Source organism: Microcebus murinus, chromosome 7 (genome assembly GCF_040939455.1).
Source record: "Microcebus murinus isolate Inina chromosome 7, M.murinus_Inina_mat1.0, whole genome shotgun sequence".
NCBI lineage: Eukaryota > Metazoa > Chordata > Mammalia > Primates > Cheirogaleidae > Microcebus > Microcebus murinus.
Genome location: NC_134110.1, coordinates 22816435 through 22839663, shown reverse-complemented (window position 1 = coordinate 22839663; position 23229 = coordinate 22816435). Strand labels below are relative to the sequence as shown.

The 23229-nt window shown below is 41.7% G+C and overlaps 1 protein-coding gene across 2 annotated transcripts in view; it reads left to right on the top strand.

The window, feature by feature from the left end:
- GABRB3 (gamma-aminobutyric acid type A receptor subunit beta3) overlaps positions 1–23229 on the top strand; it is a 204095-nt gene that overhangs the window by 145433 nt on the left and 35433 nt on the right. For both annotated transcript variants that reach the window (XM_012760006.2, XM_012760005.2), the window contains exon 4: positions 7844–8064. In XM_012760006.2, coding sequence (XP_012615460.1) covers positions 7844–8064 — 221 coding nt within the window. The remainder of the gene's footprint in view (positions 1–7843; positions 8065–23229) is intronic.

Sequence of the window (23229 nt, the reverse complement as noted above, 5' to 3'; positions counted from 1 at the left end):
TTATGAATGCTTGAATGGCTGCAAATTTCAACTCTTAGGGTGTAGTCTTCTAAAAATCAAGATGCATCAAATTATAACCAGAAGGAGCTCAGTGAGTCTACAATCTGAACCAGGGCCAACGAGTCTGGGTGGTGTGAGCAGTGGAGTGTTTCCCTTCACTTTCTGGTGGCCCACACCCAGCAGGGGAGGAGTCTGCCTCCTGGACCAGTGGCCGTGTTGCCAGTCTCACTGGCAGCTGCTATTTCTGTGTGCTCTGACCTCTCCGCCAGTACCCTCTCCTCCCCTGCCAGCACATTCTGTGTAGATGTGCTGATCGGGCTGGTTGTGCCACAGGCAGCAGTCAGTGCTGGGAGACTGCCAGCCTCGTCCTACTGTGTGCTAATCTTAGGCCCCCTCTCTGCGCAGCTTTCTGGCACCACCCTACCACACAGCCGCTTTTCTCCCCCAGTGTCGGAGCTCGGGTCTCCTGTAAAAGGCAGCGGTGGGAAAGAAATGGGCAGTCACCACTTCCTGCTGCCCTGGCCCTGGCACAGCGCTGGCTGCCTTGGGGAGCTCAGCGCCCCGGAATGCCCTCAGACTCTTCCTCGTTCTCATGTGGATCACCCACTGGAACAGAGAAGGTGAAAATCAGGGACATGGGGACCTCGGCAAAGTCACAAGGTGCTCACAAGGAGCAGAGTCTATTGTGTGCTGTCAGAAGTGTGCCCTGATTCTGAATTCAAGACCCTGGGAGCCTCCGGAAGGATTGTCTTTGGGGTCTCTGCTGTGTCCCTGTCTTCTCTCCAGGGTCTCCCTCAGCTACACATGTTTGGGGGGGACCACCCTGTGGAGCCACCTCCTTGTCTGCCGCCTTCACTTTGCACCATATTTTTGTGCAGATAGCTGTGGCGTTGGTAGCTGTCGGTGGCTGTCAGGAGACACTTTGTACAAATCCCCAGCCCTATTATTGCCCACAGGGCAACACCCGCTCTGCCCTTTTTGCAGCTGGAATTCTTGTAAGATTTAGGTCACATGATACTTTTTCCAGGAAGTCGTTTTTGATTATCCTACTGAGAAATATCTTCTTTTTTGACTTTTATGTCCCTTCGTGTTTAGTATAGCACTTCACCTAGATTGCTCTTGAATTATGGAACCTGCAATCATCTCCTCTGCCAGACAGCCTGGATTGCCTCCAGCTCATCTTTGCCTCCTGGACATTGCTAGGCGTGCCCTAGGCACTCAATAAATACTTGTTGAATGGCTGAATAAATACAGAAATACCTCAGAGATATTGCAGGCTCAAACCCAGACCACTGCAGTAAATCAAATGTGGTAATAACATGAGTCACACAATACTTTTGGTTTCTCAGTTCATATAAAAGTTATGTTCACACTATAGTTTATTAAGTGTGCAATAGCATTATAACTAAAAAATAGGTACACATCTTAATTTGAAAAATACCCTTTGCTAAAATAAGCTTACAATCTGAGCCTTTAGCAAGCCCTACTCTTTTTGCTGGTGGAGGGTCTGGCCTCAACATTGATGGCTGCTGACTGATCAGCGTGGTTGCTGAAGACTGGGATGGCTGTGGCAATTTGTTAAAATAGGACAACAATGAAGTTTGCTATATTGATTGACTCTTCTTTTCATGAAAGTTTTCTCTGTAGCATGCGATACTGTTTGGTAGCATTTCACCCACAGTCGAACTTCTCTCAAAATTTGAGTCAATCCTCTCAAAGCCTGCTACTGCTTTATCAAGTAAGTTTATATATAGTCCAAATCCTTTGTTGTCGTCATTTCAACAATGGTCACAGCATCTTCACCAGGAGCAGATTCTATCTCAAGAAACCACTTTCTTTGTTCATCTGTAAGAAACAACTCCTAATCTGTTCAAGCTTTATCATGAGGTTGTAGCAATTCAGTCACAACTTCAGGCTCCACTTCTAATTCCAGGTCTCTTGCTGTTTCTACCACATCTGCAGGTGTTTCTTCCACTGAAGTCTTGAACCCCTCAACGTCATCCATGAGGGTTGGAATCAACTTCTTCCAAATTCTTGTTAATGTGGATGTTTTGACATCTTCCTCTGAATCACCAGTGTTCTCAGTGGCATCTAGAATGGTGAATCCTTTCCAGAAGATTATCAATTTGCTTTTCATAGATCCATCAGAGGAATCACTATCCAGCTATAGCCTTACAAAAATGTTTCTAAAATAATAAGACTTCAAGTTGAAATTACCCCCTGATCCATGGCCTGCAGAATGGATGTTGTATCAGCAGACATGAAAACAACTTCAAACTTCACATACATGTCCATCAGCTCATGAGTGACTAGGTACATTGTCAGTGAGCAGGAGTATTTTGAAATGAATCTTTCTTTTCTGAACAGTAGGTCTCAACAGTGGGCTTAAAAGAGTCAGTAAGCCATGCTGGAAACAGAAGTGCTGTCATCCAGGTTTAGTTGTTCCATTTATAGAGCACAAGCAGAGTAGATTTAGCATAAATTCTTAAGGGCCCTAGGATTTTCAGAATGGTAAATGAGCATTGGCTTTAATTTAAAGCCACCAGCTACATTGGCCTCTGGTTAGCCTGTCCTTTGAAGCTTTGAAACCAGGCATCGACTTCTATTCTCTAGCTATGAAAGTCCTACATGGCACCTTCTTCCAATATTAGTCTGTTTCATCTACATTGAAAATCTGTTGTTTAGTGTAGCCACCTTCATTAAGGATCTTAGCTAGATGTTCTAGATAACTTGCTGCAACTTCTACATCAGTACTTGCTGCTTCACCTTATGCTTTTATGTTATAGACACAGCTTTTTCCCTTAAATTTCATAAACCAATCTCTCCTAGCTTCTAACTTTTTGTCTACAGCTTCCTTACCTCTCTCATCCTTCATAGAATTATAAAGAGTTAGGGTCTTGCTCTGGATTAGGCTTTGGTTTAAGGTAATGGTATGGCTGGTTTGATCGTCTATCCACACCACTAAAACTTTCTCCATATTACTAATAAAGCTGTTTTGCTTTCTAATTATTCATATATTCACTGAATCAGCATTTTAAATTTCCTTCAAGAACTTTTTCTTTGCATTCACAACTTGGCTAACTGCTTGGGGCATGAGGCCTGGCATTTTGGCCTATCTGGGCTTTCAACACGGCTTCCTCACTGAGCTTAATCATTTCTAGCTTTTAATTTAAAGTGAGAGATGTGTGACTCTTCACTTGAATACTTAGAGGCCATTGTAGGTTATTAACTGGCCTAATTTTCATATTGTTGTGTCTCAGGGAGTATGGTTGCCTGAGGAGAGGGAACAAGACGAGAGAATGGTCGGTCAGTGGAGCAATCAGGATACACACATTTATCGATTAATTTCATCATCTTGTATGGGTTCAGTTCAGGGTGCCCAAAAACAATTACAATAGTAACATCAAAGATCACTTAGCACAAATTACCATAACAGATATAATAATAATTTAAAAGCCTGGAACATTGCAAAAATTACCAAAACATGACTCAGAGACACAAAGTGAGCACATGCTGTTGGACAAATGGCACCAGTAGATTTGCTGGATGCAGGGATGCCACAGAACTTTGCAGGAAGCGTAGTGTCTGTGCAGTGCAGTAAAGAGACACACAGTAAAATGAGGCGTGCCTGTATCTGGAGGCACATGTGTTCTGTTGTGCAGTCTGGGGCGCTGGCGAAAGAGAGGAACTTTACCAACCAACCACATTGGTGGAGAAGTGGTATGGGCCGATTCTGTAAATGGTGTCAGCTGTCTGTCTCATTCGGTGTCTACTGCTGCCTCCCAGAGGCCCTTGTTGACCAACAGGAGCCAGAGCAGCAGGGACCGCCCCTTCCCAGCCATTCTTTATTTTTGTGCCCAGATGACACCTGAGTCCACCTTGAGCTTAAGGTTAAAGAACAAAAGCTTAATTCCTTGTCTCCTTTTCATGTTCTGTGAGGAGTCCTGCCCCACCCCATCTTGGCAACACAGCCAAGATGCCTGTTAATTCCGGGAGCTTTTATCCTCTCAAGGTGTCTTCTGCTTCTGCAGATGGGCTTGAAATTCCAAGTGCGACAGAGTCTCCATCCCACACATTCCGTCTCCTCGTGGCTGTGCTCTTTTCTTTGGTTCAGGTCACATCGTTCCAAATGTAAAAATCGGCAACTTTTCTGGGATCTCTTGAATAAAATGATAGCTTTACAAAGCATCTTGACAGCACATGCGTGTATAGCATTTGTGCTACATGTTTGGGGAGGGCTTTGATGGGGCCGTAGTTCTCACTCCCCCTGAAGAATGCCTGGCAGCCCTGAGTCTGTCTTTGCAAACCATCGCCAGCCAAACTCCCTCCACTTTATTATGCAGAACTGTTTAGCTCCCCAGAGCTTAGAGCTTCCAGATTGAGAGCCAGGCCCGGGGCGGAGGTGGTCTCAACTTCAAATCTCCCTGTCCCTTGTTCCTCGTGTTTAAGGGGGGCAGAGGATGCAAAAGAGAAGCAAATTACATCAGCTCTTTAACTTTTTGTTTCTTCATCAATATGGGATGATAATAATACTGATAATATGGGGTGACAGGTAGCATGAGGCCTGGTGCTTGCTGAAGGATCAGAAAACGTCAGCGGCTGCTGCTGTTCTTCGCTTCAGTGCTCCCCACTGCGCGCCACAAGGGGTGGCAGGGCAGCAGTGTGGCTCCCTGAACAGTGCAGTCCTCCATTAGGTGCTCCCGACCGCACACGAGAACGGAGGGGGCTTGGACCTTTCCACCATCTCCTTCCCTTTATCCACCAGTTGATATCCCAAACAAGAAGTGGGATACTAATTTGTGTCCCCACTGATGTAAATGTCACTGCCGTACAAGGCAGAGCAGGTGCATGGGGTTTGGATCTAAAGACCATTTTTCTCCTCCCTGTGTTACTCAAGCTCTTCCCCCCAATCGATTCAAGCCACCTCAGCAAACACCCAAGACCCAGGCTAAGAGGTGCTGCTGATGGTGCGGAAGTGACACAGTCCAAAATAAGACCCCATCCGCGCTCTCAGGCTGTGAATGACAGCTGGGCTCCCGGGGCGGACCAGCGTGCTCCCTCCTTTCTCAGGACAAGCCACAGGGAAGCCAATCGGAAGGGGGCTCTGGGAAGGGCGCTAGACTCCATGACTCAGGCGTGAGGATGCGGGGTTAGGAATTAAAGATAGGAACAAGTGAGAATCCTCTATCTCCATAAGAATATAATTTGGAGGGTGATATTCAGACAGAAAAGTCTCTTAGTTGCTGCTGCTGACGTAGTCCCGTTGCTGGGGCCCCACAGCTCTGCGCGGTTCAGTTCAAGTGCGTGGCCAGCGTCAGCCATGGCGGTGGCGTGGTGGCACTGTGCGCTGTGAGGGTCTGTTCTCATCCTGACGTTCTGCACCAGCCTGGCGCCGTCCCCGCTCCCCACCCGCAAGCCTCTGCTCCTCTCTCCTCCCCTTAAACTCACCATGGCTAAGCTGATCCTCCTCCAACACACGGCCTTGTGTTGTAAAAGGTGGGTTTTGTCATTATTTAGGTATGGCAGGGCCAACACTTTAGGAGATGACTGCTGTTGAAAGGACAGTTCCTCCCTCAGGGTTCCCAAGAAGAGGGGCCACACCACGGCGTGGGGGCCATACCACGAGGCTCCGGGCTAGTCAGGAGGCAGAGGGAGGGGGTAGCCCTGGGCAAAGTCCTTTCCTGTGGTTGCCCTGAAGGATCGGGTGAGGCAGGGTGACTAGGCTCGGGGTTGACTAGTTAGGATAATTTCAGGGCTCCAGGGCATAGGTGCTGTTTTCAGCTGTCTAGGACCTGGACCTGGGGCAGTTAGGGCAGGTGGACAGTGACCCCAGAATGTGAGAGCTCAGTGAGACAGGTGGGTAGTGCGTGGGCTCTGCATTAGCTGGTTTGCACACGAAAGCTGCATCCCAGGAGAGCTGTTTGATGCCCCGAGGAATTGGCCAGCCCTGGGAGGGACTGTCCCTCCAGGGTCAGCCAGGCCTCAGATGCCATAGCAGCAGAACACAGGGATAAAAGACACCACCGTTAATACACTGGGTTATGTCTCTCTGCTCCACAGACACTGCCGGGGCTTTCATTGGCTGTGAAGCTGGCATTCAAGTCTCTCCACCTTCTGGTCACTGCAGGGGGGTCCAGCCTCGCCCACGGCTCCACACTCTCCCCCTGAGCCCCACATGCCAGCAAAACTGCACTCCTTGGGGTTCCCATCCGTCCTGTAAAAGTAACGCCCTCGAGTGGTTACTGACATCCCCTATCTGCTGTCTGGCTAACCAAGGCCCATCTCCAGTGCCTCCTGCTCTGTGACAATCTTCAATCAGTGGTGGGAGGGTGGGGAAACCCCCTCAGGAAATACTAGACACAAGCTCTGCGCATTCTTGTTTCTTCTCGTTTACTCCAATGCCGCCTCTCCGAGTTGCAGATGAAACCTCTCTAAAGACTCCCCAGCCCATTTGGAGTGTTTTTGCCTTTCCTTCTCCTGTAGTCTTTATGGGGGTTACAGCTTAAAAACTTGCAGTTTATAGTCATGTCGTATGCATTGCTTTTGTCTCCCCCTCTTGCGGTGAGTACCTGAAGACGAGTCCATGTTTGCTGTGTGTCATCCTGTAAGTCTCTGTGCTCCACCAGCACTGAGAACAGTTAATAAATGGGCATTGTTGGATGAGTGACACTGAGAATTGCCCAGTGAGGCAGGGGAAGGAATGCTGGGGGGCTGTCAGAGGACCTGTGTCTAGGATGGGTGCTTCCACTGACTCTCCGTCCCCTCTCACCGCCCACAGAGCGAGGGCGTTTGCAGACATGATCTTACAGTGTGTACGCTCAGCAAGCTCCTGTGTGGAGCGGCAGCAATTTCTTCCCTCCCTGGTTGGAGAGTTTACTTACTAACCTTTGATTTTTCAGCTTAGATCCTTCTACAGTGAGGTTCAGAATGTCCTGTGAATGTCGCCAGATTTTCAGACTTGATCATTTTAGAATTAAATAAGGATTGCCAAAAAACTTTAGAATTTCCTTTTTCCTGAGCCCAGCTCTGATTTGCCTCTTTCTTACTTTCTTCTCACTGAATGCACTGCTTCGCATAAACAACAACAAAAAAGTAGGATTATCTGCTTTGATATTTGCTTGTTTCGTGGACAAGCGTGTGGGCCGCACGGTGCCCCTTCTCCTGCCCCCCACATCCTGCTTTGGCTTCGGGCTCCCAGTTTCCCCGGACCAATGTGCCGTCTTCTCCAGGTGATTTTATGGCCCAGTTAAGGTAGGAATGGCCATGGCAAATTGGAAGAAAAAGAAAATATGACAGATAGGGCATAGAGACCTCCCACAGGCCGTCGTCTCCAGCGGGTGTTTATGGAAGGTTTGTGTTTATGGACTTCACAGAGGGCAGAGCACGAGGAAAGTGGCTTAAATTGCAGAGAGAGTTTGCAGCTGGAGCTCATCCGTGGTGGGTGGTAAAGCACCTGTCTGCCTGGTGGGAGATAGATTATCTAGGGGAACAGTCAAGTTCCCTGCTAGCAACTTGATTTTACCATGGCTTTTTTTTTTTTTTTTTTTTGTCTTTATTTCTATGTGTTACCTCTCAAATGCCAATTTGTGTGGTCTTCTGCTTACCGGAGTAAAACAGTCTCAGTATACATGATGCACACTAATTCATATACCTATTAAAGCTGGTATTTGCACTCATAGGAAAGCAACAACTGCCTCCTACCCTGTGTAAAAATCATATCCTTTTCTCCTGGATATTCACTGTGGAGCTTAGATTTCAACCTGCATTTGGCCAGGCGTGGAGGAAATACACCTGTGGCTGAGCACAAACTAATTTTCTTTCTTTTCTTTTTCTTCCCCCCCAGGATTATACCTTAACCATGTATTTTCAACAATATTGGAGAGATAAAAGGCTCGCCTATTCTGGGATCCCTCTCAACCTCACGCTCGACAATCGGGTGGCTGACCAGCTATGGGTGCCCGACACATATTTCTTAAATGACAAAAAGTCATTTGTGCATGGAGTGACAGTGAAAAACCGCATGATCCGCCTTCACCCTGACGGGACAGTGCTGTACGGGCTCAGGTCTGTGTGCCCCTCCAGGGCTGGTCTTGCAGTTGCATGGCGCATTGGTGTTGAATTTTTGCTCGACGTGAATATAGTAGTGAGGCCATGTCCTCAGATTAATCAGGAAACATCCATGAAACACTTTGAGCTTTGAAGAAAAAAAAAATCTCATAACCGTAAGATTTGGGGCTTTACTGTTACTATAAATAGTCACCACGCTGTTGAAAAGCAGCCTCCTTTGGACTCATCGTGTGTAATTGGGTTGCCATGTCTAGGAACACAGATTCCCTCAGGGAGGGTTTCCCACATCCTAGCCCCAGAGGCCTGTAATTAATATTGCCTGACATTGCAAAGGCTTTAATAAAGTTTTTTTCAGAGCCAGTTGCACAGTTGAAAAAAATGTCTGTTGTGCAGATTATAGGATATAGTCTCCATGGAGCTTTATTGAGGTAGTGCCGCAAATGTCATGGGGATGACTGAGTGACAGGCTTCCCAACGAAAACCGTCTCTCTCCAGGTCTCATAATGTAGCCACTCAGGTGAGGAAACCAGGCTGCCTTCCGGAGCCCCGGGGGAGAGGCCCTAGGCTTCCCTGGTTGCCCTGGAAACTGCCGGGCCATTCTGTGGTGCTCTGTTACTGCTGGTTGTTAATTATTTTGAATATCACCTTGCTAAATGGTGTTCTTAAAAACCTCCTATTTCTTTCATTGCTTTTGCACTGATTGTTGTTTTGTTTCAGAATAGTAGTGTGTGTATGTGTGTGTGCGTGTGTGTGTCTTTGTCAATCTCATGGCCTAAAAATGCCCTTGAGGTCTTCAGTGGGACACGTGGGCAGCTTGAAGAAAAGATTTATCTTAAAATGGTGTGAGCCCAGAGCCTTTGGACTAAGACTCCAGCAGCTCTAAGTGAAATCATAATAGTATGTATTTAAATCCACACCACTGTGACTTTTCATGCCTCAAGATGGGCAAAGGGAATTCTGTAACACTGCCCTAAATAGAATATGTTGAGTGACTTTCTCAAAGCCGCAGTATATAGAGTGGAAGTTAGGATTCTAGCAAGATCAGATGTTTTTATGGGTTAAGTGGCATGTGTCAACCAAGCCATGGTGTTACTTTGAAAAGAGTCTAGCCTGAAGTTTCTTTGGGATGTTTCCAGCATTTTATGCTTCTGCCTGAAAATGAGTGATGTGGTTGTAAAGTTCTGGAGGTCCTGACAAGTACGTCAGCTACACGGACAATTATTCAGAAACCTTGTGTGTTTACCTGCCCCTCAGCCCCCACAAAAAAAATAAAGCAGAAAAAGCTGATATGTGGGTGGTGTGTGTTTGTGGGGGTGGCGTGATATGTGGTGTATGTGTGGTGTCTGTGGTGTGTGAGGGTATGTGTGTGTGGTGTGCGTGTGGATGTGTGTTGAGCATGTTGTGTGTATTAGGTTTGTTGTGTGATGCATGCAATGTGTGTGTGGTATTTGTGTAGTGTATAGTGTGTGTGGTGTGTGCATGTGTGTGTGTGTGGTATGTAGCTGTGGTGTGTCACCTGTTTGTACTGTACATGGCATGCATGTGTGTGCTGTGGTGTGGTCGTGTGGTGTATGTGTGTGTTATGTGCGTGTTGGGTTTGGTGTAGGGGAGGGAGTGTGTGGTGTGTGTGGGGGTGTATGATGTGTGTGGTGTGTGGTGGGTATATAATGTGTGTGGTGTGTGGGTGTGTTATGTGCGTGTTGGGTTTGGTGTGGGGGAGGGAGTGTGTGGTGTGTAGTATGTGTGGGGGTGTATAATGTGTGTGGGGTGTGGGGTGTGTATAATGTGTGGTGTGTGGTGTGGGGGGGTGTATACTGTGTGTGGTGTGTGGGTGTGTGGTACGTGTGTGGTATGTGTGGGGGAAGCTATGGTATTTGTGTGTACATGCTGAGGTCTGTGCAGTGTGAGTGTGTGTGGTGTGTGGTGTGAGGTGTGTGGTGTGTGTGTGCATGTAGTGTGTGGGTGGTTGGGAAAGAGCAAAAACAAGCAAATATGAGCAAAAATTAATCTAGGACTTCTTGGCTTTTAAAACAAAACTTGCTGTTTGGATTTTCCCCATTTACACTTTTGCATTATTTTCTCAGCAGAAGTGGAATATGTTAGTATGTCTCCGTATGTCTGTGTTAAAAGCAAAGCACTTTGGCCGGGCACAGAAGCTCACACCTGTAATCCTAGCACTCTGGGAGGCCGAGGCGGGTGGATTGCTCAAGGTCAGGAGTTCGAAACCAGCCTGAGCAAGAGCGAGACCCCTGTCTCTACTATAAATAGAAAGAAATTAATTGGCCAACTAATATATATAGAAAAAATTAGCCAGGCATGGTGGCGCATGCCCGTAGTCCCAGCTACTCGGGAGGCTGAGGCAGGAGGATCGCTTGAGCCCAGGAGTTTGAGGTTGCTGTGAGCTAGGCTGCTGCCACGGCACTCACTCTAGCCTGGGCAACAAAGTGAGACTCTGTCTCAAAAAAAAAAAAAAAACCAAAGTACTTTAACTCTGTTAGAATAGAATTATATAATATGGATAAAATTGGTAATAAGTTTACAAGCTGTCCTTGAAAGTATTAGATTTCAGGTAAGAGTAAGAGAAACTAAGGAAATAAAAAATTATATCTTTAACACTTGGCTTATAAGTTCATCTGTCAAAGTTAAATAATAATGTGACAGTAAGCCATGGAAAACTTTTAGTAATAAACTTTGTACAATAAACTAAAAAAACCCTCTTTAGTCAAATTTACATTTGTTATGCCTCTCAAACAGCCTCTTAAATCAATAAATGAATTTCTAAATAATTAGCTGTTTTTTTTCCAAAGGTAGTCTCAATATGCTACTTAGATCTTTATTTGGAGCCTAATATTTTTTAAATTATTCTTCGGAGCTCTGTGGACCTGGCCGAGCTGTCGTAAAGAAACTCCAGGCCACAGGCTGGCCGCAATATCCTGCATGTGCTTGGCAGCTACACTGTGTCATTGACTCCTGAGAAATGGGCTGATTTAGAAACTTTTGCCTTGATATTTAAAAACCACACATTGCTAGGGAGATTAATTTGAACTTTTTGGCCAACACAGCACATTAATAATTCAAAATACTGGTAATTGTATGAAACTCAAGTACACACATATTCTTTGCTATTCCATGTAAACTTAAGTACTATGTATGCATCTCATGGTCTTTGATAACACATGAGGTGTTGAGTGCTCTCGTGGGTCGCTACCCCTGCTCCTCCCCGTGGCCCTAAAGCCCACCTTCCGCCCTCCGTGTTTTTACTGCTGCATTTGCCGTGGCGAGCCCGGAGTGGGTCACGTGTGTAACTCCAACAGTACGCTTACATCGTGTCCTTTGCATAGGTCAGTACTGTGGTGTGGGCCAGCAGAAGCCTGGGGACACTGAAGTTGAACCTCCCGTGGTGAGAGTTTGCAGAGAGTTAGGCTGTCGCTGTGTCCTGCTTGTAAGGTACTGCTGAGGAAGGTCCCACCCGACAGAGACGACTTTCTGACTAGCTGTGTGCTTGAGATACTCGCCGTTGGGCTGGCTGTATCTCCAGACCCTAAAAATTGAATTTTTCTCACCCCTGGACGCTGGGGTTGGCCCTCATCTATCCAGCACTAGCCCACACTGGTAGGTCAGTCACCACGTCACTTCTCTGGGCTTCTTTTCCTATTCACGCCCAGCCACCAGAGTAACAGAATCAGTGAGGGCTTTGCTTTATTCAGGGTAGATGAAGGCTTTTGGCTGCAGAGGCACTGTCCATGACGTAGGTTTGTACGTCAGCTCAGCCTTATTCTGGGAAATCGTTAATCCTTACCTCTGATGACTCTGCAAAAGTAGTCAGTGACCACTCCTGCAGATGCTTGAGAGTGATCACATTCTTGTAGTGATAAAAGGTCGTTTTAAATCATGAACCATTTTCTGTGTGACTGTGGCAGTTCTCTGAGCTTGAAACGTGGGCTAACACTAGCCTGTGAGGACCAGCTTGAGCTCAGCCGGATAGGACAATGAACTGAGCCCCCTGCACAGGCTCAAATCAGCACGTGATGGGTGAGAATGTTCTGGAAAGGGCATGCGTACCGAAATAATTATCAAATTTTATTTATCAAAATAAAACATGAGTTCTTTGAAAATTTCTTTTGGGAAGCTAAAGGTTTAAAGGAACTAGGAAGATTTTGGCTAAGAGACTCATGGGCTTCAGTCTTGTCCTGATTACAGATTTTCTGTTTTGTTTTGTTCTTCTTTTTTATGCTGCACTGAAGTTTTCTGCTGTCTGTGAGAAGGTGGAGTCATTGTCCCTCTTCCCGACTTTGTTTTTCAGTCTCCTGGCCCTCTGATGTCATTGAATGTCTCACCTTGCACCATAAGCATACTTTGTAACATGATCTTTTCTTCATGCCATGCATTTTGTATTTTTGAACTATTTCTCTGATGCTAGGAATTAGTAAGAGGGGCCACAAAATAATATTCACTTTGTTCCAAAAAGCCCGTAGAATTCTGAGGTTGAGTCATCAAAAAAAATGTAATCCATATCTTGCCTGGGAAGCTTACTGCAAAATCTGTTGGACAATATATTGTAAAGTTCTCACTGTGGCTAAAAGTTACTTAAAATTGTCAAAATTGCCATTTTTTATACTTAAAACATTGAATGTGATATTAAAATAAAGCTAGAACTTAGAAGATTCAAATTAAGTCATCTGATTTGATAAGGCTAGCATCTTATTCTGAAACTGTATTTTATACAGTTGGCTCTGGTCTAATACCTTTTCCCCCAGAAAAGATGTAAACTCACAGATGTAACAGGACCCATACTGTTGAATGCAGGTGTGCCTAACTCCAAAACCTTTCTTTTGTTACTATCTTCCAATTACTTTCATCTAACTAAATAACATATTGTTAAATTGCTTTCCTGACAGGATTATGCCAATTCACACTCTCCCGGCAATAAAGTTAGCTTTAGGATTGTGATACCTGCTTTGGAATTTATCATTATTTAGGCCACTGTAAATCTATGCATTTTTGTCATCTCTCAAGGCTGGTGAAAATCACCTGTCTCACTTTAAATTCAGGCTCATATATTTCTCTCCTCCCACCCCCTGCCCCAAGCATGTTCATTCTTCCCCTCTTTGTAAGGACTTTTCACAACTGCTTTTCAAACTTGCCCCCACATTCTCATTTGATGAGGTTAATTGGAACACGATAACTTCTTCATCCTTCCATTGCAAAGAGCTCACCTGACCTGCCTGTCCCTTGCTCTTGGCCTCTCCTCTCAAATGGAGAGTGGGTCCCTGACCATTTCAAGAGTCAGCTTCTCCTTTACATCCTCTCACAACTCAAGTTCTAATCAGTCCCTTTCTGCAGCTCTCCCCCACACCATGTTTCTACTATGCAAACTTTCCTTCTGTTCTTCAGAAATATCAAGGATGTCCCTGTTAATTGGACAGTTTGCACATGCTCTTTGCTGGATGTACAATTCTCTGTCTCTAGATACTCATATTTTTAGCATCATTATAATGTAATTATGTAATTGAGGAACATTCAGCTGTCATTCTCCCAAGGAAACCCCTTCTCTGATCTTCTATTCACTTTCTGTTACATCATGTTGTTTGCTTTTTATCATAGCACTTATCCAGATCTGACCTTATCTTGTCAATTTATTACATTTCTTATTTATTGACATACTGGTCAAATCTGTGATGATGAGGAAGCCACTATAAGAGCATAAAATTCTCAGAGAAAAGAACTGTTTCTGTCTTGTTCATTATTCCATCCCCGAAACCTAGAGTAGTGCTTGGTGAAAACAATTTAAAAAGTATTGCACAGGCCGGGCGCGGTGGCTCACGCTTGTAATCCTAGCACTCTGGGAGGCCGAGGCGGGCGGATTGCTCAAGGTCAGGAGTTCAAAACCAGCCTGAGTGAGACCCCGTCTCTACTATAAAAATAGAAAGAAATTAATTGGCCAACTAATGTATATATATAAAAAATTAGCCGGGCATGGTGGCTCGTGCCTGTAGTCCCAGCAACTCGGGAGGCTGAGACAGAAGGATTGCTTGAGCCCAGGAGTTTGAGGTTGCTGTGAGCTAGGCTGACGCCATGGCACTCACTCTAGCCTAGGCAACAAAGCGAGACTCTGTCTCAAAAAAAAAAAAAAAAAAAAAAAGTATTGCACAAGGGTTAAATTTGAATTACAGTTCATCTTTGTATAGTACTTATTTTTTCACATTTACCATGTAGATTTTCAATCCACTGGAATTTATCTTGGTATAGGATGTGAGGTAGCGATCTGATTTTTTGTTCGTTATTGTTTAGCTATTTGTGCCAATACTCACCAATTTATTCTTCCACGTGAATTTTAGAACCATTTGCTGTATCAGATTTCTAAAAATATAGTTTGTGTTGTTTGTTAGAATAAGGCAAAGGTCAGGGATTCCAGTGTGGAGTCAGGACAGTAAAGAACATTCACAAGGCATTCTCCCTGCCAGAGACCTTCTACAGCCAAACTCTAGGAGCACAGTGACAAAAACTTGGGACCCTATAACCTATAGGGAGACCTGGCTCAGAAGATGAGAAAAACCATTCTCTAGTTTTGCTCAAAGTTCACAAGCAAATATTTTCTATATCAATCCTTAATGTTAAAGATCTTCTTAAAATGAAAGCGCATACCTTATTTAGTTCTTTTAGTAAATACAGCATGATAAATACAAAAAAAAAAAGAATAATGCTCACTAAACATTACTCTAGGAAGAACAAAAGCTGTGTCACCTTCAGTCTTTCCTACATGAATATGGCACGTCTCCAGTCCTTCTTCTTTCTGTTTACGGCTTTTAGTAAATATTTGTCATTTTCTCCATCAAGTACCCAATCATTGCTTGCTAACTTTATTCCTGTTTTTTAAAAGTGAGGTGTTATTAGGAAAGGGATTATTTTTCCATTATTTTTCTAGCTGGCTTTCCCTGGTATGTGAGAAAGCTGGTGGTCTATTTGTATGTAACTATCTTTATGTGTGCATCTATCCAAAATTATATCCAGCTAGGCTAATCTGTTATTTTCAACAGTTTAGTTAATCCTCTTGAGGATTTGAGTCTTACAATCATATTGCTTGTAATGATTTTTTAATCCTCATTTTCAATAGTTTTTTATTCTTATTTCTATTTTCTGTTTTATTGCATTGCCTTTAACTTCCAGAACAATGATACATGACAAGGGTAACAGTATAGAATATCAGCTCATTTTTTATAAGGGTGTTTTTTGGGCCTCACAATGAAGGATAATTTGCACTTTTAGTTTAATGTAACTATCACTTATTCTTTTGCTTCCATTATGTGTGTGTGTGTGTGTGTGTGTATGTGTGTTCCCAATTACTGTCTGACAATGGTGGCATAGGTGGAGACACAGTAGTCAATAATACAGGTGTTACAAATTTATGTCATTTATGTTCAACAGCTAATTATAAATGAGATGACTGACTGTAGATTTTTTAAAAATATCAAAAATAAAAATAGATTTTGTTAATGCAGTCTCTATTTATATGATCATTTTTCTTATTTAACCTGTAAATTTGATATACTAATTTCCTACTTTGATCCATTTTAAAAAATTTTTTATTATAAATCAATAATTTATAGTTATATATATTTATGGAGTATAAAATGATGTTATAATTTCTGAATACAGTGAAGAATAATTGAATCAAGTGAATTAACATATTTAGCACTTTAAATACTAACATTTTTTGTGGTAAGAACATTTTATTTTTCCCTCATTTCTGACAGATTTGCTAGATAAAGTACTTATTATTATTTTTTTTTTTTTTGGTCTTCATCATTTTGAATATTTCTTCCCACTTTCTCCTGGTCTGAAGGTTTTCTCCTGGGAAATCTGCTGATAGTTATATCGGTACTCCTTTGTATGTGATATATTTCTTATCTTTTGCTGCTCTCTGATTTTTTTTATGTCTTTGATATTTGATAATTTGATTTTTATGTGACTTAGTGTACTCCTTTTTGGCTTGAATATAATCGAAGATCTCTGTGCTTCCTTACCTGCATATTGGCATTTATCCCCAGAGAAAAACAATTTTCAGTCATTATTTCTTTGATATGCTTTCTGGCCCTTTTTCTTTTTCTTCTACTTCTGCAAATCTTATTATGTGAATGTTTGGTCTCCTGATTGTGCCCTAGAATCCCCATAAGCTTTCTTCATTCTTATTTATTTATTTATGTATTTATTTTGTCTTTTTGTTTCTCTAGATAATGTCTAAGTTCTGTCTTCCAGCTTACTGATCCTTTCTTCTGCTTGATTGACTCTGCTGTTGAAGCTTTCTATTCAGTTTCTCAGTTCAGTCATTTTATTCTTCACCTTTAAGATTTCTATCTGTTTCTTTTTTATTGTTTCTATTCCTTTGTCAAATGTCTTGCTTTATTCATGTGTTGTTTTCCAAATTTAATTAAATTTTTATCTCTCTATATGTATTTTTTAGTTCACTGAACTTCTTTATGAGTATTATTCTGAACTTTTATTAGTAATTCATAAATCTCCATTTCTTTGGGGTCCATTGTTGGAGGTTTATTGATTTCTTTTAGAGGTGTCATGATTCCCCAATTCTTTGTAATTCTTGTGCCTTGCACAGCTCCTTTTTTGCCTTTCACAGATGTTTTTTGGTGGTGATGAGACCTTCACTGTTTTTAGTCTAGCCTGTGATTCTAGAAAGGCCAGCTGGTGACAACCCTGAACAACCCTAGTTGGCTGGGTCACTGCCTTTGCTCTGATGTTGGGTGGAACAGCTAACTGGGCTCTACTATTCAATGAGATCACTGACTAGACTTTGCTATCAGGTGAAGCTGCTGGCTGGGTGCTGTGATGGCTTCTGGTCAGGCTGATCACAGGATATATTCTCTGGCTGGGAAACTCACTGTCTGGGATATGCAGTTAGGCAGGGCTGCAGGCTGGGGTCCAAGGTTAGGTGGAGGTACTGCTTGGGATGGGTGGGACCAGAGGCTATGATCCTTAGAATTGCACAGTTGAGGATTTCCTGGCTGTCAGGGTGGAACCATGTGGTCGATCTTTGATTGAGCTGAGTGGTGGTTTGACCTCCTGGGTCAAGGAAGTTTAGCCCCTTTGCTTCTCTGGAATGTATGAAGGTTGAACTTTCCTTGCCTGGGTGGGGTTATTCATTGAGGATTTGACTGAATGGAGCTACTGCTTGAATCTTCCTGCCTGGACAAGGTCATTGTGCAGGCTTTTTGGCTAAGTGGAGTCTCTACTTGACTTTCTGGGTCAAGTTAGTCTAGCCCCTATGCTTCTCCAAAATGTGAAGAGGAGGGAGTCTCCCTGCCTGAGCGGAGTCTTTGGGCGGGTTCTGAGCCTGGGCTTAGAGACTAACCATCTAGGGACTCAAGCTAAGTTGGACTTCCCATTGTGCTCCTGAAGGTAAGCAGCTCAGCTTTGTCGAGTGGACTGTAAGATCGGTTGGTGTCTTCAGCCTGACACCACTACTGGCAGAAACACAGAGGTGCCACCAAGACACAGGGACTGGTGACTAATAACCTGTACCTCCCTTCTTTGTTTCCACTTGACCCTGGGTTGTCTAGCCATATCATTTCCTATAGTGTTCCCCATGAGGTAAAACCAGGGTGGGATTCCTATAAAGCTTCTTGGAATGCTTGGGAGGCTAGATGACTTCATCCAATTCTCTTTTCCCCTTTTAGAAAACATGTGCCCAGGGAAATTCTCTTCATCTAACATTGTGCTGACGTTGGGGAGCAGGAAGGGCAGTGTGATAGGAGTAAGACTATTGTTCTTACCCTTTCAGTTTTGATTTTAATCAGTTCTGCAGAGCATTTGGGTGTCTCAGACTTGCTTGTAAGTATTGGGAGTGTTCAAAAGGATGTTCTGGCTTGTAGATAGTGGCTAGTTGAACTATGTGTGTGTGTGTGTGTGTGTGTGTGTGTGTGTGTGTGTGTGGTGGGGAGAGTGGGTCCTGAGACTTTCTGTTCTGCCATATTGTTGACATTACTGCCCACCCTCACCTATTCTTCAATTCCCGCAGTAAATCCTATTTTATTATGGTGGGTAATACTCTTAAAAATTATTGTTAATTTATAATTGTTTTCTCTAAAGCCCTTTTTCAACCAGCTTATTGGAAATAAGCATAACTTGTGATCTAGTCATCATGAAGCTGTCCCCTACTACTTAAACTTTGTTCAGTAAGGTATGAAATTTCTCTACTCTGGTGAAATTTGGGCAGATCTCATGGTTTTCTGGCAGTGTTTTATTAATTTGTCTTTTTAATCTTTATGTTATGCAGGCATTCTCTGTTCAGTGTTTAATACTCAGTTCAGATTTAGCATTCACATGTTCCCTTTCCACAGCCCAGCCCTATTTCAGGCTGGATGCCTGCAGTGGCAAAGGGAAGGGACTTGGCATCTCAACCTCGATCCCCTGTACTTCTCTTTCCCCTTCATTACCAAGTTTGATAGATTATGGATGACTTCTCTGATTTTGAACATTTATTTTTGGGGAGATGGAAAAAATGGGTAAGTAGTTTTATTTTAATTGGTATCATTTTCTGGTGGCTTCAGGAGTCTCTGTCTTGGAAGAGTATGGAGATTGACTCTTGTTAGAGCTTCCCACTACTAGGCATCTCTCTCCAGCGAGTTCCTTGACCAGCACTAGGCATTGAAGTTGGAGAAAGTAGGATGTTTTTCTCTTCCACGAAGCCTCTTGGGACTCTTCCTCATAGCTATAGGAATCTGACCTTTATAGTCACCATTTATTGCTCTACCCATCTAGAGAGGCAGGCTCTATTGAAGAGAATATATGGTAAATCTGGGCCCTCCACTTTTTTTTTTTTTTCATGTAGCTTATGTGCATTCATCAGGCAATAGGCCTGCATGCTTTGTCTAAAAGGCTAATTTCTATTCAATCTCTTCTATCTTGCCACCTCAAGACTAATTTTCTCAGATGTGAAACAGGCACTGCTAATTCTTATATCCCACTTGGAAGGGGCCAGTTTCCTTTAAAGATGGATTTAAACTGTCTCAAGAAATCTATTCCCAAATTTCCTCTCTCATTAATCTGACCTTTATTAACATTGTGGTTTGGCTGAAGTTTCCAAAAAATATGAACCAATTCACTGCTATTTCTCAGGTAAATTATCCAATGTAGAGGTGGTAGAATGGGGCCCTGCTATGGTTTGAATGTCCCCTCTAAAACTCATGTTGAAACTTAATCCTCATCATGGCAATATTGAGAATAAGGCCCTTTAAGAGGTGATTGGATCCTGCGGGCTCTGCCCTCACAGATGTGCTAATCCATTCATAGATTAATGGATTAATGGGTTTCATGGGTTTCATGGGAGGGGAACTGGTAGCTTTATAAGAAGAGGTCAAGAGACCTGAGCTAGCACATGAGCACATTCACCTCTCTTGCCATGTGGTACCCTGTGCCACCTTAGGACTCTACAGAGAGTCCCCACCAGCAAGAAGGCTCTCAAATATATACTAAATATGAAACATTTTTACAGTGAAGTTTTTATAAATGCATGCTGCTTTGAAAAGGATCTTAAATACCATTTTCCACCCTGACACACATGGCTTCAATTTCTGCAATGCTTATGGTTTTCTTTAGGTTTTCTTCTTGTATCAATCTTGAGAATTAATGTTTTTCAAGAAAGTATCCTTTTTATCTGGACTTTACAATCATTGTTTTCTCTTATGTTTTTAAGCTTCTAAGAACATATTGTTATAGTCTCTCCATCATTTATAGTTGTGTTCATTAGAATCAAGAAATCTTTATTTTAGTTACATTTTTAAAGGTCTAGCCTTTTATTTTATATTATAATTCTATTCATTAATTTCTACTATATCTCTATAAACACTCCCCTACTCTTATCTGTAAAGATCTTATATTAGGAAGCAACATAAGTAAAATGGCAGACTTTAGTGGTATCTTTCCTCCATAGAAACACAAAAAAACAACTAGAAGTTATCTGAACCAACCTGTAGAAGCTCTGGGAAACAGTTCAAACAGTTCAAGATTTACAGCAACTCACCAAATGCCCAATCTAAAAAATAAATAAATAAATAAAAAGCTGCATTCAAAACAATGGGAAAGTTTTGTAGCATTTTTACTTGACATTTTCCCCACCCATTCCCCAGAGTTTGATCTTGAGCAGGTGGCAACCTCATTCCCAGTTCTCACTCTCATACCAGAGGGAGCAGAGCAAACATTATTTGCAAATTATCATGTGCATATGTTCTAAACTAACTGGAGGATATCTGAGGGACTAAAGCAAGATGCTCATCCCTGTTGTGCATATCTGAGAATGCAAACAAGAAAAGAGGCAGGCAATGCTTATAAAGGCTGCAAGATGAGGACAGACCTTGGGGCAAGAGATTTGGGGTGAAAACATAAAGTAGGCTATCTAAGGCTCAAAGGAGAAGCGGGGATGAAACTGTTTGGGAAATTGGGTCATTCAAAAGCAGTCACATATACAAGAGAACTTAGAAAGCCATGCATATGTCTATGCAAGACATATGCTCATGAAATCCCTAAGAATAACTAAGGTTTTGCTTTTGGCTAATACCTAGGGTCAGAACAAGCCTAGCTGAGTGGTTACAAAATGCCCCAGCACATAGCCAATCTGCAAAGACTGAGAGAAATGGCTATTCTCTCTTTTTTGTTTGTGTGGGGGTTTTTTGTTTGTTTGAGCTCTTGGCACTCAAAGAAATCCCTGTTAAAACATTAGCTGAGCATCAGCTAAAGGAACAGAGACTTCACTGATTGCACTTAACAAGGAATAATCTTTTCAAAAATGCTTCAAAATGTCTCAAAACAAATGGACTATTAAATGTCAAAACAGTAAAACTTGGTGAAGGGAAAGATTCTAATTTTCAAAGTTATATTATAATAATCAAATGCCTAATTTTCAGGAAAAAATAACAAAGCATACAAAGAAAGAGGAAAACATAGCTTACACAAAGGAACAAAACTGCCAGAAACTTAGACATTTGACTTACTAGACAAAGACATTAAATATTTTGTCTTAACTACTCAAAGAAGTAATGAAAAACATGGACAAAGAACTAAAAGAAATGGGGGAAATTATATATGTATAAAATGAATGAAATAAAGTAAACAAAGAGATAGAAATTATGAAAGGGAACCAAACAGAAATTCTGAATCTGAAAAAAATACTAAATGACATGAGGAATTCACTAGAGAAGTTCAACAGCATATTGAAGCAGGCAGAAGAAATAATCCATAAGCTTGAAGATAGGACAATTAAAATTGTTGAGTCTGAGGAACAGTAAAGAGAAGAGATTAAATAAAAATGGACAGAGCTTAAGAAACTCATGAGAAACCATTGAGCAGGTTAAAATTGAAGAGTACAAAATCAACATATAAAATTCAGTTGCATTTCTATATACTAAGAGTGAACAATCCAAAAAGGGAAATAAGAAAACAATTCCATTTACAATAGCATCTTAAAGAATGAAAAACATAGGAATAAATTTAATGATGGGGTCAAAAGACTTGTACATTAAAAACTATAAAACATTGTTGAAAGTATTTGAAAAAGACAAATAAATGGAAAGGGATCTTGTGTTCATGGATTAGATGACTTGCTAGTTAAGATGACAATACTACCTAAAGCAATCTACTTTAATGCAGTTTATCAAAATTCCAATGTCATCATTTTTGTAGAAATGGAGAAACTCATTCTAAAATTCATGTGGAATCTCAAGGGATTCCAAATATCCAAAACCATCTTGAAAAAGAGGAAAGTTGAAGTTCTCACATTTCCTGATTTCAAAACTTTCTACAAATCTACAGTAATCAAAACAGATTGGGACTGGCATAACAACAGGCATATAAACCAATGGAATAAAATAGGCAGCCCCAAAATAAATCCTGGCATATGTAGTCAAATAATTTTTTGACAAGTGTGCCAAGACTAAATGGTTAATGAACAGTCTTTTCAACAAGTAGTGCTGGGGCAAACTGAATACACACATGTAAAATATTGAAGTTAGACCTTTACAACATGTACAAAAATTTACCAAGATAGATCAAGTCCTTAAACTTGAGAGCTAAAACTGCAAAACTCTTAGAAGAAAACAGGAAAAAATCTTCATGACATAGTATCTGGCAATAATTTTTGGATATGACAATGAAAACGTAAGCAAGAAAAGAAAAAAGAAATGAAAAAGAAAGAAAAGAAAAAAATAATGTAATATTTTGATGTAATTTCGACAACATCAAAATTAAACACTTCTGTGCATCAAAGAACACAATCAACAGTGAAATGGCAACTCAAATAATGAGAGAAAATATTTGCAAATATGAATCTTATTAAGAGGTTAATGTACAGAATACATAAAGATCTCATATAAGTCAACAACGAAAATACAAACAAACCAATTCAAAAATGGACAATGGACTTTAATAGACATTTCTACAGTGAAGATACACAAATAGCCAATAAGCAAATGGAAAGATGCTCAACATCATTAGCTATTAAGGAAATACAAATCAAAACCACAACGAGATATTACTTTACACACATCAGGATGGCTACTATTAAAAAAAATAAAAAAGGAAAAGAACAAGTGTTGGCAGAGTCAAGGACAAATTGAAACCCTTAGGGATTGTTGGTGGGAATTTAAACAGGTTTGGTCACTATGGAAAACAGTATGGTTGTTCCTCAAAATTTAAACACAGGATTCAGCAATTCCACTTCTAGGTATATATCAATAGAAACAAAAAAAGTGACTCATACATTATACACCAGTGTTCATAGTGGCATTATTCACAGTAGCCAAAAGGTAGAAACAACCCAAATGTCCACAGAGAGTGAATGGATAAACAAAATGTGATATATATATATATATATATATATATATATACCATGGAATAATATTCAATCTTCAAAAGGAATGAAATTCTGATACATGCTACAATATGGATGAACCTTGAAAATAATATGCTAAGTGAACTAAGCTGGCAGAAAAGGACAAATATTGTATGACTTCACTTACTTAAGGTGTCTATTAATAGAATAGGTCAATTCATAGAGACAGCGTGCAGACTAAAGATTTACCAAGCCCAGGGGTAAGAAGTAATGGGCATTATTGTTTAATGACCACACAGTTTCTATTTGGGAAGATGAAAAAGTTC